Genomic DNA, 12,434 nt, shown 5'->3' on the forward strand with positions numbered 1-12,434 from the left:
GTTTTGACTTTTGAGGGAAGAATGTGACAGATCATATTACATTGAGTTAAGACTTGCTGTTAGATTCTGTTTAATGTTTATTGATTACTTATCCAGAAATCCAAAACTAGAGTGTTAATGCCAATATGTACGTGGTTTAACAATACATTGAAGCTCATTTGTAATTTGTGAGACATTGGTTTAATTTATCGTCCGAATGATTAATTGCAAATTACCGATATAATTTAGGATAAGAAACTTGTATGTGATAAATTAGATGGTTGGCAAAACAATACTATTTTTGTCGTCGTCAATTTTACACCTGCAAACTCTCATATTTGAAGGTTTGAAACTTAGCATAACAGTGATTTTCCAATTTTACGATTGAGCCAAGCATACACATAATGGTTACAAATCTTGATATATTGTTAATACAAAAAAACGAATTGTTTGTTTTATATAAAAAGAGTATAATTAAGGAGTATAGGATACCACTGATTAAGATCTTTTATATATATAATTAAGGAGTCTCGGACATTCATGTAAATTGCAGTCACTAGTAGGACTCTTACTAGAATCCCTTCATGTTTCCACAAACCAGGCTCCTCATCAACTATATAAAAATACACATTTTTCTTAACGACCTCAGGCTACTAACATATTGATGTAGTGCGAGGATATATGTCAATCATCGTCCTCTTCATCCGAATCAGGCTCTGGATGCACTCTACCGTGCATAACTTTGAGTTGTTGCGGAGACCATGGTTTCCATGGCTCAACTAGCTTCTCGACGGGCCTCGAAAATTCAAAATACCTTCCAAAGATAGCATGAGGAGAATACAACTCGTAACCAATGAAATAAATCCCATCAGGTCTGATTGCGTATGTACATGTTTGTCCGTCGCATAGCATCGCCGTAGTAGACAACGTCCTGATCTCAACGTTTGCTGTTCCTAGGCTCGACCGGAAACGACATTTGTGGACCATCACGCCATTACCAAACTGAGGAACTTTGAATTCCCATTCAAAGTCTGTGGATGGGAACGATTTGCGCCATCCGATGTCTTTCTTTGGTGATCGGCAATTGTAGAACACCGACGGTTTTTTGACGTGGTACATCTCATTTTTTATGAGTATTGAAAAATAAACACCTCCTTTATCAGCTGAGTTAACGGTTGGAATGATTACTTGGGAAACAAGACACAATATTGCTAGGATTTTCATTTTCTCAGCCATTTTTTTATTCCGATGCTCTCCTCTCTTGGGTTGTTTAGTTATCTATATATATATATATATATATATATATATATATATATATATATATATTAAAAACCAAGCTATATTTTATTGATATGATCGGACAATAATAGAAAGGGCGTTCTGGTTTTTGTAAGCAAAATTAGTTACGTTTGTTACAATATCCTAAATATGTGTTTGACTCGGGGAAATTCTTATCACCTGAAGTAGTTTTTACACGTTGTCAAAGTTGAGTTATCCGATTGACTCACCACAACTAATTTCAGAAATGCATTGTAAATAAAATCTGATATATATTGCATAACGAACATTTCACACAGGATCGAAATAGTGTAATCGATTATACACTTTCAAACAACGATATGACGTAACAAGTTCAATTCCTTGGTGGACATTGTGCAGGCAAACAATGGTAGTTTTAGTAGAGATGAAAGAGTGTTAATGTGACATCTTTCAAAAATCGAAATGACCGCGCCTAGAAAGTTTGAATCCGAATGGTAAGAGCTAGATACCAAACCTAGTAATGAGTTTTTTTTCGATTAATCAAGATTGGCTTTTTGTCTTTTTACATCCAATCTAGCGAAATATACAGATATAAGTATTAACTATCAGGAACTGTACGTCTTAGCGTTGGGATGAAGAGATGTTTCAAAGAAGATCGGAAGAAGGTTCACCGCAGAAAGCTTCTGGCTCGAACGTTCTAGCGGTTTCATCATTGTAAGCTCCAGGGATCGGCAGGGAGGATCTGTCCCTAGGATCCTTGTATGTTCTATAAGACGTTGCAATTGGAGAATCACCTAAGTTTATGACAAGAATGAGCGATAATCCGAGAATCACTAACGTGTTTTTCAATCTCGCAAGGATTGGTTTTACCTGAAAACACATACACACACATACACAAATCAAATCAAATCCCTGAATTAGGACACATACAGTGGACCATTCCATGATGATTGATAAGCTTACAGAGAAAGATCCAAGAAGACGGTCTCGTGCCAAGACTTCAGGTGTTTTAACCCAAACCTGTTCCATAATTACGAGTTCAGAAAACAACCAACACAAATGTTAATCTTGTACAGAGCTTCGATTGTTAATTTATAATACAGAGAGAGAGAGAGAGAGAGAGACGAATCGTAACCTGACCATCATACCACCCAGTTTCTTCATCTGCAACAACGATAGAAGAATGTGAAAATCCAAAAACCAAAAGGAACAGAAACAATATGATCTCAATCGGAAAAAAAAAAACAGTTCTAGAGTATAAAGCATACACTCGACGGTGGCGCTAAGAAGACGATTTCCGACATAAGCCCAACCGAGATACATCCTTACGACTGCAAGCGTGACAACGAAGATCCCGCTTGAGCTGGCTGCGAGAATCCTCTTAACGGGTTCGTATTCGGCTCCAACGGATCCGAACCAGCAAACGGGTAATCCAACGAAAAACGCGAAAGAAGCGCCGGTGACGAAGAGCCTTGAAGCGTACTCGACTATATCTCCTGAAGCCCAGGCGAAAGGGAAAGAGGTGGACAGAGATTGGTACTCGTTGATTGGCTGTTGCTCCGGCGGAACGGGGCAATCGGTCTCCGGTAACGGCTGTGGAGGTTGGGGCTCGGAGTTCTCCGCGCCGAATTTGACGAGAGAAGAGTGAAAGGGTATTTTAGGGAATAATAAATTGTGGTGTAGGAATCGGCGGTGGCGAGACGGTGGTTTAAGGGAGGATGAAATCGGACTGAAATGGCGGAGCACTGTAGCAGCCATCGGTTTGCTCGCTTCGTCTCTCTCTTCTCTCTTTTATTTTCCCGATTTTCGATTTTTTTTTTAAAGTCTCTCTCTCAACTTTAAAAAATTTAGACAGCAAATAAATGCGACAAAACATTTCATTAGTTTCATTCAATGGTTAACTATATAGTGTGTATGAAGAAGTAACACATTTGAATCAGCTCGTTACAACAATCCCCATATGTTTTTACAGTTAGCATATTTTTGGGGCTAAATCCAAAACCTATAAAAAGGAACTTCATACTCTTTTTTTTTTTTTTTTGTATTCTTTTCATCTACTCTTTTCTTTTCTTTTTCTTTTGTTCATCCACCTAAATTTTATCATTACAAGTAGCAACAATGATGATGATGATGATAATAATAATAATAATAGTTACAAAGGGTTTAAAATAGGGCTTTTTCTTTTTCTGTTGTTGAGCTCCCACTTCGATTGAACTCCACAAGCTTTTCCCCTAACCCGTCAAATCTTTTCTTTTCTTTTGTTTCCTCTTTCGTCTGACCGTAAAAACAAAATGAAACAAAAAAAAAAAAAAAGCAAAGAGAAGAAAATGGCAATCCCCCCCCCCCCCCCCCCCCCACCCATTTGGTTCTTTGAACCAGACAAGGTGGAAGCAACAGCTTCTATCTACTTATCTTACATCAAACTTTCACTCGTGTTTGATCTGTTGCTTATGTTTAGACCCTGAAGCCGCTTCAAACTTCGCATCAGTTGTGTAAACGATGGCCGTAAATGTGGTTCCCTGCATAACAATCACCAGCTTAACCCCCGCCTAAATATGTGTGACAACCACAACCCACTTCACCGAATTTTACTAGTTTCTATAGTGATGGTTTTATAGCACTACAGCTCTAATAAGGATTTGAATTATGAAATTGAACTTACGTTTGCCAGCATTCACGTATTATCTGTGCAACTGTTGGATCAATATCATCTGGAATTTCAAGGCGTCGATTCTGGAATCCCACAGCTCCAACGACTTGCATCGGGTTCAAACCTTTCCAGGGGACACGTGAAGTAGCTAATTCCCACAATATAACACCAAAGCTGTACACGTCACATCTGAGCAAGCACACCAGTCAATATTTCTGTAGTAACATTTAATAAGATTCTCATAGTGTTTTAAATTTCACTCACTTCTCATTAGCCGGTTCATTCCTCAACACTTCTGGAGCCATCCACTCAGGCTGCACACTCATTAATAGAACATCTTGTATAGTAAGTTTCTCCGCTGGTCTTTGCAACACAGAGTTCATGATTGAGAAATAGTTCTATTTAAGATAATAACTAACCGTTCCTGCAGTTGATTTTGAGGACAAATACGTGTGGTGTTTCATCCGGGACAATCCAAAATCACAAACCTTCACAACCCAATTTTTATCAACAAGAAGGTTTGGAGATTTTAAATCCCTATGTACAACAGTCGGGTGGCTGGTGTGTAAGTAGTTCATTCCTTTCGCCTGCAATGCCATCAGAAAGAAAACAAGTGTCAGATATTTTTAGCAATAAAGCGATAACTTTTTAGATCCTTCCTTTTAATTTTTAACCAGAGCAACTCATTTTATACCACATCAAGAGCCATCCGCATTCGCCTCTTCTCATCAAGCTGATGATTTGGCCGATGGAGTAATCTATACAAGCTTCCCCTGCATAATATTATAAAATTCTAACCCATTTAGAAGAATAAAGAAAACTGCAAACAACAAACGGACATCCTGGTTAAAAAAGGATTACTCCATGTATAAAGGAGGACTATAAATCAAACTAGCAGGCTAAGTTGTTATACAAGAAGAATATGGGAGGATCAAACCTGGGTAGGAACTCTGTCAGAATGGAGAAATTTGGCGGCCGAGTAACAGCTCCCATGAAAAGAACAACGTTTGGATGGCGTAACCTCAACATAATTTCAATCTATTGGAACAAAATGAAAACAATCAAAGCATGATTAAACCGGTTGCAGGTAATTTCACAGAAAATAAGATGTCTATGAATAAATGATTTGGAGTTACTTCAGATTTGAACTGTGTCAATGCATCACCAGAGAAATCTTGATCCAGAAACTTCTTGACAGCCACTTCCTGAAAGGAGAAAGACAATCAGTCCAAGAACTTTATGACTAAAATAGCACTTCTCTTCATTGGAAGCAAATGTGAGAGAGGTTTTAGAAATTGCATATTAAAGAGCATTGCAAGGATTAGTGGATTTAAGACTACAAAACATAACTCACAGTTCCATTCCACTCTGCACGATAAACTTCTCCATATGAACCTGCGACAGAAATAGCACAAGAACAAACACATCTTTTAGTTCGGGATAATAAGGATCTACTTTGGTGTATCAAACTGAATAGTTTGGATGTAAAAATCTTATCCACAAGCATAATGGTAGCTAACAATTAGTAAGAAATAAGCTTCATCGAAAGGCTATCACGGCTACAACTTCAGTTTATAGTGCATGATACTGGCAAACCGCGAATCTACTATCTGATAAACCAAACCTTACCAATACCAATGCGCTCGCCAATCTGAAGATCTTCCCACATAATTTCCCACTTTGCAGCTTCGCCGAGCAATGGATTAATTCCTTGGTCATGACTATCACAAACAGTAGACTCCCCATCAGCAGTGCCAATCTCTATATTTTCGGATGAAGAAACTTTACCAATATTATCCACATCAAAGTTTCTCTTCATTGACAAATTGACCTCCACTGATTGTTGGTAAGTCTCAGCTTTGGGGTTCCTTTCAGATTCTATCTGTTGTTTAGCTAAATGATTTGCGACCTATGCAGTGCAGATGGAAACAATTAAAGACTTAAAGAGTCTTAAGATAGATTAAGAAGGCACGTAAAAATGAATGAAAACAATTGTGCAGGATGTGAAATGATGTGTATCCTAATAATACCTTCTCTGGGTAACATGGAACACCAGAAACCTCAGAATCGCTACTATCTTCGCTGACTTGTTGAAGCAAATTCTTCCCCCTCAAGTTGTGCGGGTTAATATCCATAAACAAATCTGCGGGAGGTGATGCACCACTTTCCAACAAGACGGCATGTAATTTCTGCGCAAATTCAGGGTTCTTTGCTGCACTTATGACATACTTGGAGACATTCTTAACTTTAACTTTCTGAGCACATGTCGGTTTCCCAGAAAATGGAGGCAAATTTTCACCAGATATCTGCTGTGATTGCATTAGCTTTCCAAAATCATGCTCAAATCTCTCTGTTTGATGTTTTTCAACAGCATTTCTGTCACTGTTTTCTCTATGGTTTTCAGTTAAGAAGTTTGCCACCATACCAGATCTGGAATCTGTTTCCCCCAAAACTGAAAATGCTGGCGTTTCAATCTCTTTCTCAACTTCAGGGGTTGAATGCTGAAACGAGACCAGATCCTCAGGAAATACTCTTGTATCTGTGCAAGCAACTGGAAGAAAACTGCTTGGAACCTCGGCAGGAATCAGAGCACCAGGAGCACCCATTAGATCAATAATGTATTCACTGCATGGGAAGAATGAATTAGAACTCTGCAAAAATCACACTATCACGTACAAACTGAGCCCAATATCAGGACTCTAGAATGCAAACATAAGGCTGCATACAGCAATCAAAGAATTACCTTTTTTCATCTAGTTTAATCAAGTTCACAGCCCCATCATCAGTTCCAGTGTAGTAGCTGCCTTTTACAAGCATACATGGGAGATTAATCCTATCAGCAAGGACCTAAAAAACAGAGGAGGGAGTAATTAGATTCACCCTACATCTCCTAACCATGATCAACAAGGAAACTCGGAGATAGAAAAAGGAAATAAATGAGTTTATCCACTAGAATAAGAAAATCAAGAGGTTTAAGACCAACGCTAGAAACAAGTGAAAGGATTTGTTGTAACCTTGAAAAGCAAAGCCCTGTGACGTGCAAGACCAACATTAACTCGTCCAAGTGGAAGAATAGTAGTGTTCAAAGAATTCCTTAGTTCATAGCTTCGAAGCATCCACCTTCTCAATGCTTCATCAGCATTCTCAACGCGCCCACCCATTTGCTCTACAACTATATTTGCAATTTTCTGAGTTAAATCACTTGACACCTGACCACGAGCAAATTCTGGACATTCCGCAGCCAAAGCGGATACTCTCCTCTCTAGATCTTGCAGTTCAGGATCAATCAATCGGTTAACCAAAATGACCTCATAATCAACATTGTCTGAAATAGAGATAGCTTGAAGATCCACAAGAAGTGGCATCTTCCCTTGTGAAAGAGAATTGGACGTAATCCCATACACATCGTAAAAACCATCCCTGACTTTCTGATCATAGTTAATAACCTTATGTCCCTACATGAAAATCAAACAAGAGCACGATCAGCTTAAGTCTCCCATTGTCATCATCAAGGCTGAAACAATCAACATTGATTAAACCTCCGTAACTCCCACCCCAAAAATGGAAAGTTTTTTACAACCAGGACTCAAAAGAAGTACTTGAATCCAAGTGCAAGCAGTAGCAGTAATCAATTGCAGCAAGATCCTAATTCCTCTAAAACCCTGGCTAATTGAATGATCAGACTCCCTAAACCCCCCCCCCCCCAAACCCCATAAGAATTTAGAGAAATTGAACCAAAGCAAGAGTGAAGAATCTAAGTACCCAATAGCGGAGGGAGAGAAAGTCAACGACAGAATCAGCGTCGGTGACGGGAGGAGCAGAAACACCAAGGCTAATACGCTTAGCGGCATCAAGCTGAGCAGTATCAGCATTCTCACGCGGATCAGGATCAGAGACGCTGATCGCCATAGCTAACTGGACTTGATACTCCTCCTCCATCAAATTGAAATCGACGCCGTCAACAGCAGCCAGATCACGGCCAACGGGCTCCAATGTTTCCAGCCTCGGCATTGCCGCGGAGGCCGCGTTGCCAAAACCGGTGGAGGAAGAGACGGAGGAAGTAGAGACTGGGCTAGGGCTAGTACTAGGAATAGGGCTAGGATCGATCATGGGTCTAGTGGAATCGTCTAACCTACTATGATGGTCAGCAAATCCTCCGCCGCTGCCGCCTCCGACGCCACTACTTCCGCCGATGTGTAGCTTCCGTAGAAGATGCTTCATCTTCGACATCGATCGTCAACGACGAACTGATCTTACTTTCTCTCTCTAAAAATCTCCGGTTTATCTCTTTCTCTCTCTACAAAAAAAACGAAGCTTCCTTTCGCTAATTTTTTTTTTTTTTTGTTCTTTTAAAAAAAATTGTGAAATGATAATAAAATATTGGCACAAAACAAAGAGAAAAAAAATAAATAAATGCGTCGTTCGTTCGTAAACAAACAAAACAAATAGTTCCATTCCACAGATTTTAATTAAACAAATGGAGATAAATAGGAGCCTAACCTGCGCCGACATCTTCGAAAGGTAGATTCGATTAAAATGCGCACTCTTCTTCTTCCTCAAGCTTCCTCCTCCACTAGTGGTTAAGTAAGAATTAGCTTTGACTATTTTTTTCACTCGGCAACATTTTTTTGTATTAAAATAATCAAATCACAGTTATCTGACGTGGCTAAACATATTTTCAGTAATATTATCCGTTCGTCCAACAATAATCAGAAAGATATATGTGAAATTAAAAACATTATTAGACGCGACGCTAGGTGCCTAGAAAATAAGTTTTTTTTTTTTGTTTAAAATTTAAATAAGATTAATGGCTTTTCTTCACAAATGATGTTCTTGGATTTTGTGAGAAAATTGATATTATTGGATCATGAACTATATTGTATAGTCACTATTCTAGTGCTGTTTGATTGGAAATTTTCTTGAATGGTTTGCAGCTTTTTGTTGGATTTGTTGAAACAATCAAACAATAACCTTTTTTTTGATGTTTAGGGATTAGTAATGGGTAGACAAATTACCTAACAATAATCTCGTGTCAGCTCAGTACCTAGCATAAGCCATTGTTTACGTCTTGGCTTACGCATCCCAGAATGGGAAATCATTGACAACATCACACCAAAATCTAAATAATCGACACCACTGTATTGAGATTTTGATCTTATTATTAGACCCTTGGCCTTGAACTCTATTGCAAAGGTAAATAAATCTATGTGTACGAGAGTAGTAAATAAACCAGGGAAAATAAAAAATTACAGTTATTGTGCATTAAACTGTTTACAGGCTATCCTGTCTTCTCCGTATACCAAGTTCTTACTTTTAAACTAATATGAAAACAACATTGATATACTTTTATATATATATCTCCAACATCTGATCGATTCCTCCAAGCCTTGTTAAACCAAACACTTCACCAAAGCATCTTCGTAAAGAGAGACTTTCTTCTTTTTGTTACCGAACATGAAATTTGTAACTCACATGCAGCTCTTATGCCAGATTCTGCCTTTAAAGCTTTCGGCGAAAGATTTTACCTTTCGAAAGGATCTCCTGCCTCAGCAGGATACTCAGGTGCAGCTACAGCTGCATCAATCTTTTCCCTCAGATTGAATTTCTTGGCGATCATCGGCCTTACATCTTCAAGTCCAATTAAGCTTTCAAGAAATGGGAGCAAGTGAAGGAGTTCTTTATCTGACGGGTCATTAAACCAGCTCTCTATTGGCACCCCATTCTCCACTTGGAACCCAAATGCCTACACCATTGCGAAAAAACAACAACTCAAGACAAGATTCATCATACAAGATTATGCAACAGCCTTAAAAGATAGAAGAACTAAGATTATTCTTAATGGCGGTTGTAGGTACAGTCTAGAATACACTTCGTTCCCACACAACTTCATAGATCTAGATAGCTTTTTTTGCAAACTAGCTAATACTAAATTCGCTCATAGCATCTTTCATAGCTATTATAGTCATCCTATACTGAAAAAATGTATCCTACAATTATCACTGATAAAGTCATCTACCGATCAGCTTTGCTTCAATTGGCTAAGCAAAGTTGTATACTCATTGTGTAGAGAGATAGATACCTGTGGCGAGTTGTCGACGATGATAACACGAGATAAATCACGCCCAAGGACAGACAAATCTTTAAGGTAGTTACCGTCAAAGAAAACACAGGAGTCACGGTACACTCTATGGCGAAGAACTTTCTCTTAGGGTCAATCACGTTTAGAAGTTGCTCCGCATAAATACTTTGGCTAGCTGTAAAAATGACGATCTCAAAAAGACGGGACACTCTCTCCATAAACTCTTGGAGGTGAGGGCGGCACCGCACATACACCATATGCTCTTCTTCATTAAAATTAACCGGGAATGTGAAATCCACCTCATCACATGGTTCTAGACTCGAATGCACAAGAGTTTCTGCGAATATAAAACATATATGTTATAGCAATAACAGAAATAAACAAAACAAACTCTTTCTGGTGAGAAACAAATAAAACGTTACAGCCTTAATCTTCTAGCCACATGTCGTCTGTGGTTAAATCACATCAACATACAATACTGGTGAAAGACAAATATTTTTGTTCGATTAAAACAAAAGCTGAAAGGTAGCCTTACCATCAAGGTCTAGGACTAGAGAAATAGGAGGGCAGCTTCGGGTTTGTTTAGGAAGCAAGACCGGCCTAAAAGTTGGGACAACAGAAGACAAGTTGGGCAAGTTCTTGATAAAGAGATAAGGATCAAACTCGTCAAGTTCCTCATCCTCTTCATCCTCCATGGATACAGAGGTTATAAGAGAATCTTGGCCACGCTCATCAAGACATTCCAGCTTAGAGCTCTTCATTGCTAGATAAATAGCAGAAACCGAATCCAAGTTACAATTTGAATCTACGGTACTTGTATCTAGAGCAAGCAATCGATCATAAGGGTTCTGTGCATCCAAATCCGGAGAAGGAGAAGTAGAGTCATCGTCTTCCATTATAAAACCCTATAAACATCAACTTTGTAACTGAGTGAGAATAAGTCAGAGTACGTCAGCAGAACTCACAGCCTAATGCAATTACTCTACAATTTAAATCATTCTCATACCCAACACACAATGCTCAAGACAAGAACTATCTACAAGTATAAGGTAGACTTCACCTCAGGAAACAAGAGAACGGATGAATCTCATATATATTCCAAAAGAATCAAATCAATGATAAAGTTTTGAAATTTACCTTCTAGGAGCTCTCTTCACCTCCAGTATCTACCGACAAAACCGAGACACCAAGAGGTTACTCAGATCTCGAGTCCTTCAAATTGCAAAAGCTAGCTCAACACACAAGGATAGTTTGTACTCTGTAGAAAGGGGAAAAAAGGATAGATCTTTGAATTAGAAAAGGAGCAAAGCCCTAGATCAGGAACCAAACAAAAGAAAGCACAGAGATTTAAAATTATTTGAAAAGATGAAAAAAATGGAGCCAAAAAAGAAACAAAAAATTCGAAAACTTTCATGGCGGAAAGTGACAGAAATCAATATTTTAACAAAATAGAACCGAACCGGAACTGATAAAAGAGATAACCCCCCACGAATTCAATCGATTTCAGATAAAAAAAATTTCAATTTTGATATGTCTAGGGCTATTTTTAATACCGAAAAAAAAAGGGAAATAAAAAAAGACAGCTTTATATTCTCTTAGGCAAAAAAAAAAAAAAAGCTTTGACTCGAAAAGACGATATCTTTCTCCGCAAATTTTTCTCTGCAACGACGAAACAAAGAGAACTTTCGAACCCAGATTATTATCTTCAGTTAACACAGAAACAGAGAAAGGAAAGGAGGTTTACAAAAAAGAAACCCTAGAGAGGGAAAATTCGCCGGAAAAAAGTACCTCCGATCAAAAAGCGTACTGCCGTCTTCTCTCTCTCTCTCTCTCTCTCTCTCTCTTGGAAATAAAATAATTTTTGCTCGAAATGAAAACGAGAGACGACACTCTTACATAAGCTTATGAAAATATTTCATTTAAATGCCCCTCATACTTTATACTTATTTCATTTGCACCTCAATAGTTTTAATTTTGTAAAACAAAGCCCATGAGTAAACCGGGAAATGATGACGTCACCGCCGGTTAGAGGATACGGATTTCTGTTTAGTCTCCTATTCCTAATATATAGGATGATCTATAGTATTTGATTGGTTCTAGTTGGATAACTGTAGTAGAATATTCAGTTTGGGGTCATGATTAGGCAGATTTATACTTACTACCAAACACATAAAGTTATTGAATGACGACGAGACGAGACGACGTGTGTTGTTAAGGTTATCCAAGTCCAGATGTTTTTTTTGTTTTTGTTTAATCCGTACAAAACTTTACTACGATAAACTTGAATAGTGAAAAAAAGTCAAAACGGAAAAAGAAATTTTTTAAAAAGGCAAATGAAAAAAATGTTCCCATTCTTCTGGTCTCTTGTGTTGCTTTGGTTGATTTAATTACAAGTGAAGCAAGATGATTCTGATGACAAAAGGAAAGAGACACAGACTAGCAAAGATTCATCAATGTTTTGGTTTC

The 12,434-nt window shown here is 38.2% G+C and overlaps 3 protein-coding genes and 1 pseudogene across 5 annotated transcripts; all 4 read right to left on the bottom strand.

Annotated features, from left to right (window-relative positions):
- Nucleotides 1-332: 332 nt before the first annotated feature.
- LOC104709097 (uncharacterized) lies at nt 333-1,245 on the bottom strand. Its single transcript, XM_010425763.2, has one exon. It carries the CDS (start codon nt 1,213-1,215, stop codon nt 664-666), a length of 552 nt encoding a protein of 183 aa, XP_010424065.1. The 5' UTR covers nt 1,216-1,245; the 3' UTR covers nt 333-663.
- Nucleotides 1,246-1,754: 509 nt separating this feature from the next.
- On the bottom strand, nt 1,755-3,190 carry LOC104705451 (uncharacterized protein ycf36). The gene is made up of 4 exons (XM_010421463.3): nt 2,508-3,190; nt 2,375-2,403; nt 2,203-2,259; nt 1,755-2,109 (listed from the first exon to the last, which is right to left on the bottom strand). The coding sequence occupies exons 1-4, from the start codon at nt 2,995-2,997 to the stop codon at nt 1,885-1,887; spliced, it is 801 nt and encodes a 266-aa protein (XP_010419765.1). The 5' UTR covers nt 2,998-3,190; the 3' UTR covers nt 1,755-1,884.
- Nucleotides 3,191-3,349: 159 nt separating this feature from the next.
- Nucleotides 3,350-8,391, bottom strand: LOC104705452 (putative serine/threonine-protein kinase SIS8). 2 transcript variants are annotated; one of them, XR_015563992.1, is made up of 13 exons: nt 7,652-8,349; nt 6,904-7,344; nt 6,633-6,736; nt 5,920-6,514; nt 5,519-5,798; nt 5,244-5,284; nt 5,026-5,094; nt 4,827-4,927; nt 4,584-4,662; nt 4,309-4,476; nt 4,154-4,210; nt 3,902-4,078; nt 3,350-3,758 (listed from the first exon to the last, which is right to left on the bottom strand). XR_015563992.1 is itself a non-coding variant. In XM_087462040.1 (13 exons), exons 1-13 carry the CDS (start codon nt 8,117-8,119, stop codon nt 3,653-3,655), a joined length of 2,679 nt encoding a protein of 892 aa, XP_087318166.1. In that variant the 5' UTR covers nt 8,120-8,391; the 3' UTR covers nt 3,350-3,652. The 2 variants fall into 2 exon arrangements, 1 of the variants encoding a protein (XP_087318166.1); XM_087462040.1 differs by having other exon boundaries at nt 4,154-4,203; nt 7,652-8,391.
- A 723-nt stretch (nt 8,392-9,114) lies between these two features.
- LOC104705453 (uncharacterized) lies at nt 9,115-11,864 on the bottom strand (annotated as a pseudogene). The gene is made up of 5 exons (XR_015563993.1): nt 11,757-11,864; nt 11,106-11,226; nt 10,504-10,873; nt 9,969-10,305; nt 9,115-9,632 (listed from the first exon to the last, which is right to left on the bottom strand). The product of XR_015563993.1 is annotated as an uncharacterized LOC104705453 (transcript).
- Between the last annotated feature and the right edge of the window lie 570 nt (nt 11,865-12,434).

The sequence above is a fragment of the Camelina sativa genome, chromosome 8, assembly GCF_030686135.1.
Source record: "Camelina sativa cultivar CO46 ecotype springtype chromosome 8, ASM3068613v1".
NCBI classification, from domain to species: domain Eukaryota; kingdom Viridiplantae; phylum Streptophyta; class Magnoliopsida; order Brassicales; family Brassicaceae; genus Camelina; species Camelina sativa.

Excerpts from the sequence above, each read along its gene's own strand:
- LOC104709097 (XM_010425763.2), bottom strand. The coding sequence starts at position 1,215 with ATGGCTGAGAAAATGAAAATCCTAGCAATATTGTGTCTTGTTTCCCAA.
- LOC104705451 (XM_010421463.3), bottom strand. The coding sequence starts at position 2,997 with ATGGCTGCTACAGTGCTCCGCCATTTCAGTCCGATTTCATCCTCCCTT. Across the intron at positions 2,260-2,374 it reads CTGGGTGGTATGATGGTCAG|GTTTGGGTTAAAACACCTGA; the intron begins GTTACGATTCGT and ends ATTATGGAACAG. Across the intron at positions 2,110-2,202 it reads GTCTTCTTGGATCTTTCTCT|GTAAAACCAATCCTTGCGAG; the intron begins GTAAGCTTATCA and ends ATGTGTTTTCAG.
- LOC104705452 (XM_087462040.1), bottom strand. The coding sequence starts at position 8,119 with ATGTCGAAGATGAAGCATCTTCTACGGAAGCTACACATCGGCGGAAGT. Across the intron at positions 5,285-5,518 it reads TGGCGAGCGCATTGGTATTG|GTTCATATGGAGAAGTTTAT; the intron begins GTAAGGTTTGGT and ends TTTCTGTCGCAG. Across the intron at positions 5,095-5,243 it reads GTGCAGAGTGGAATGGAACT|GAAGTGGCTGTCAAGAAGTT; the intron begins GTGAGTTATGTT and ends TTCTCCTTTCAG.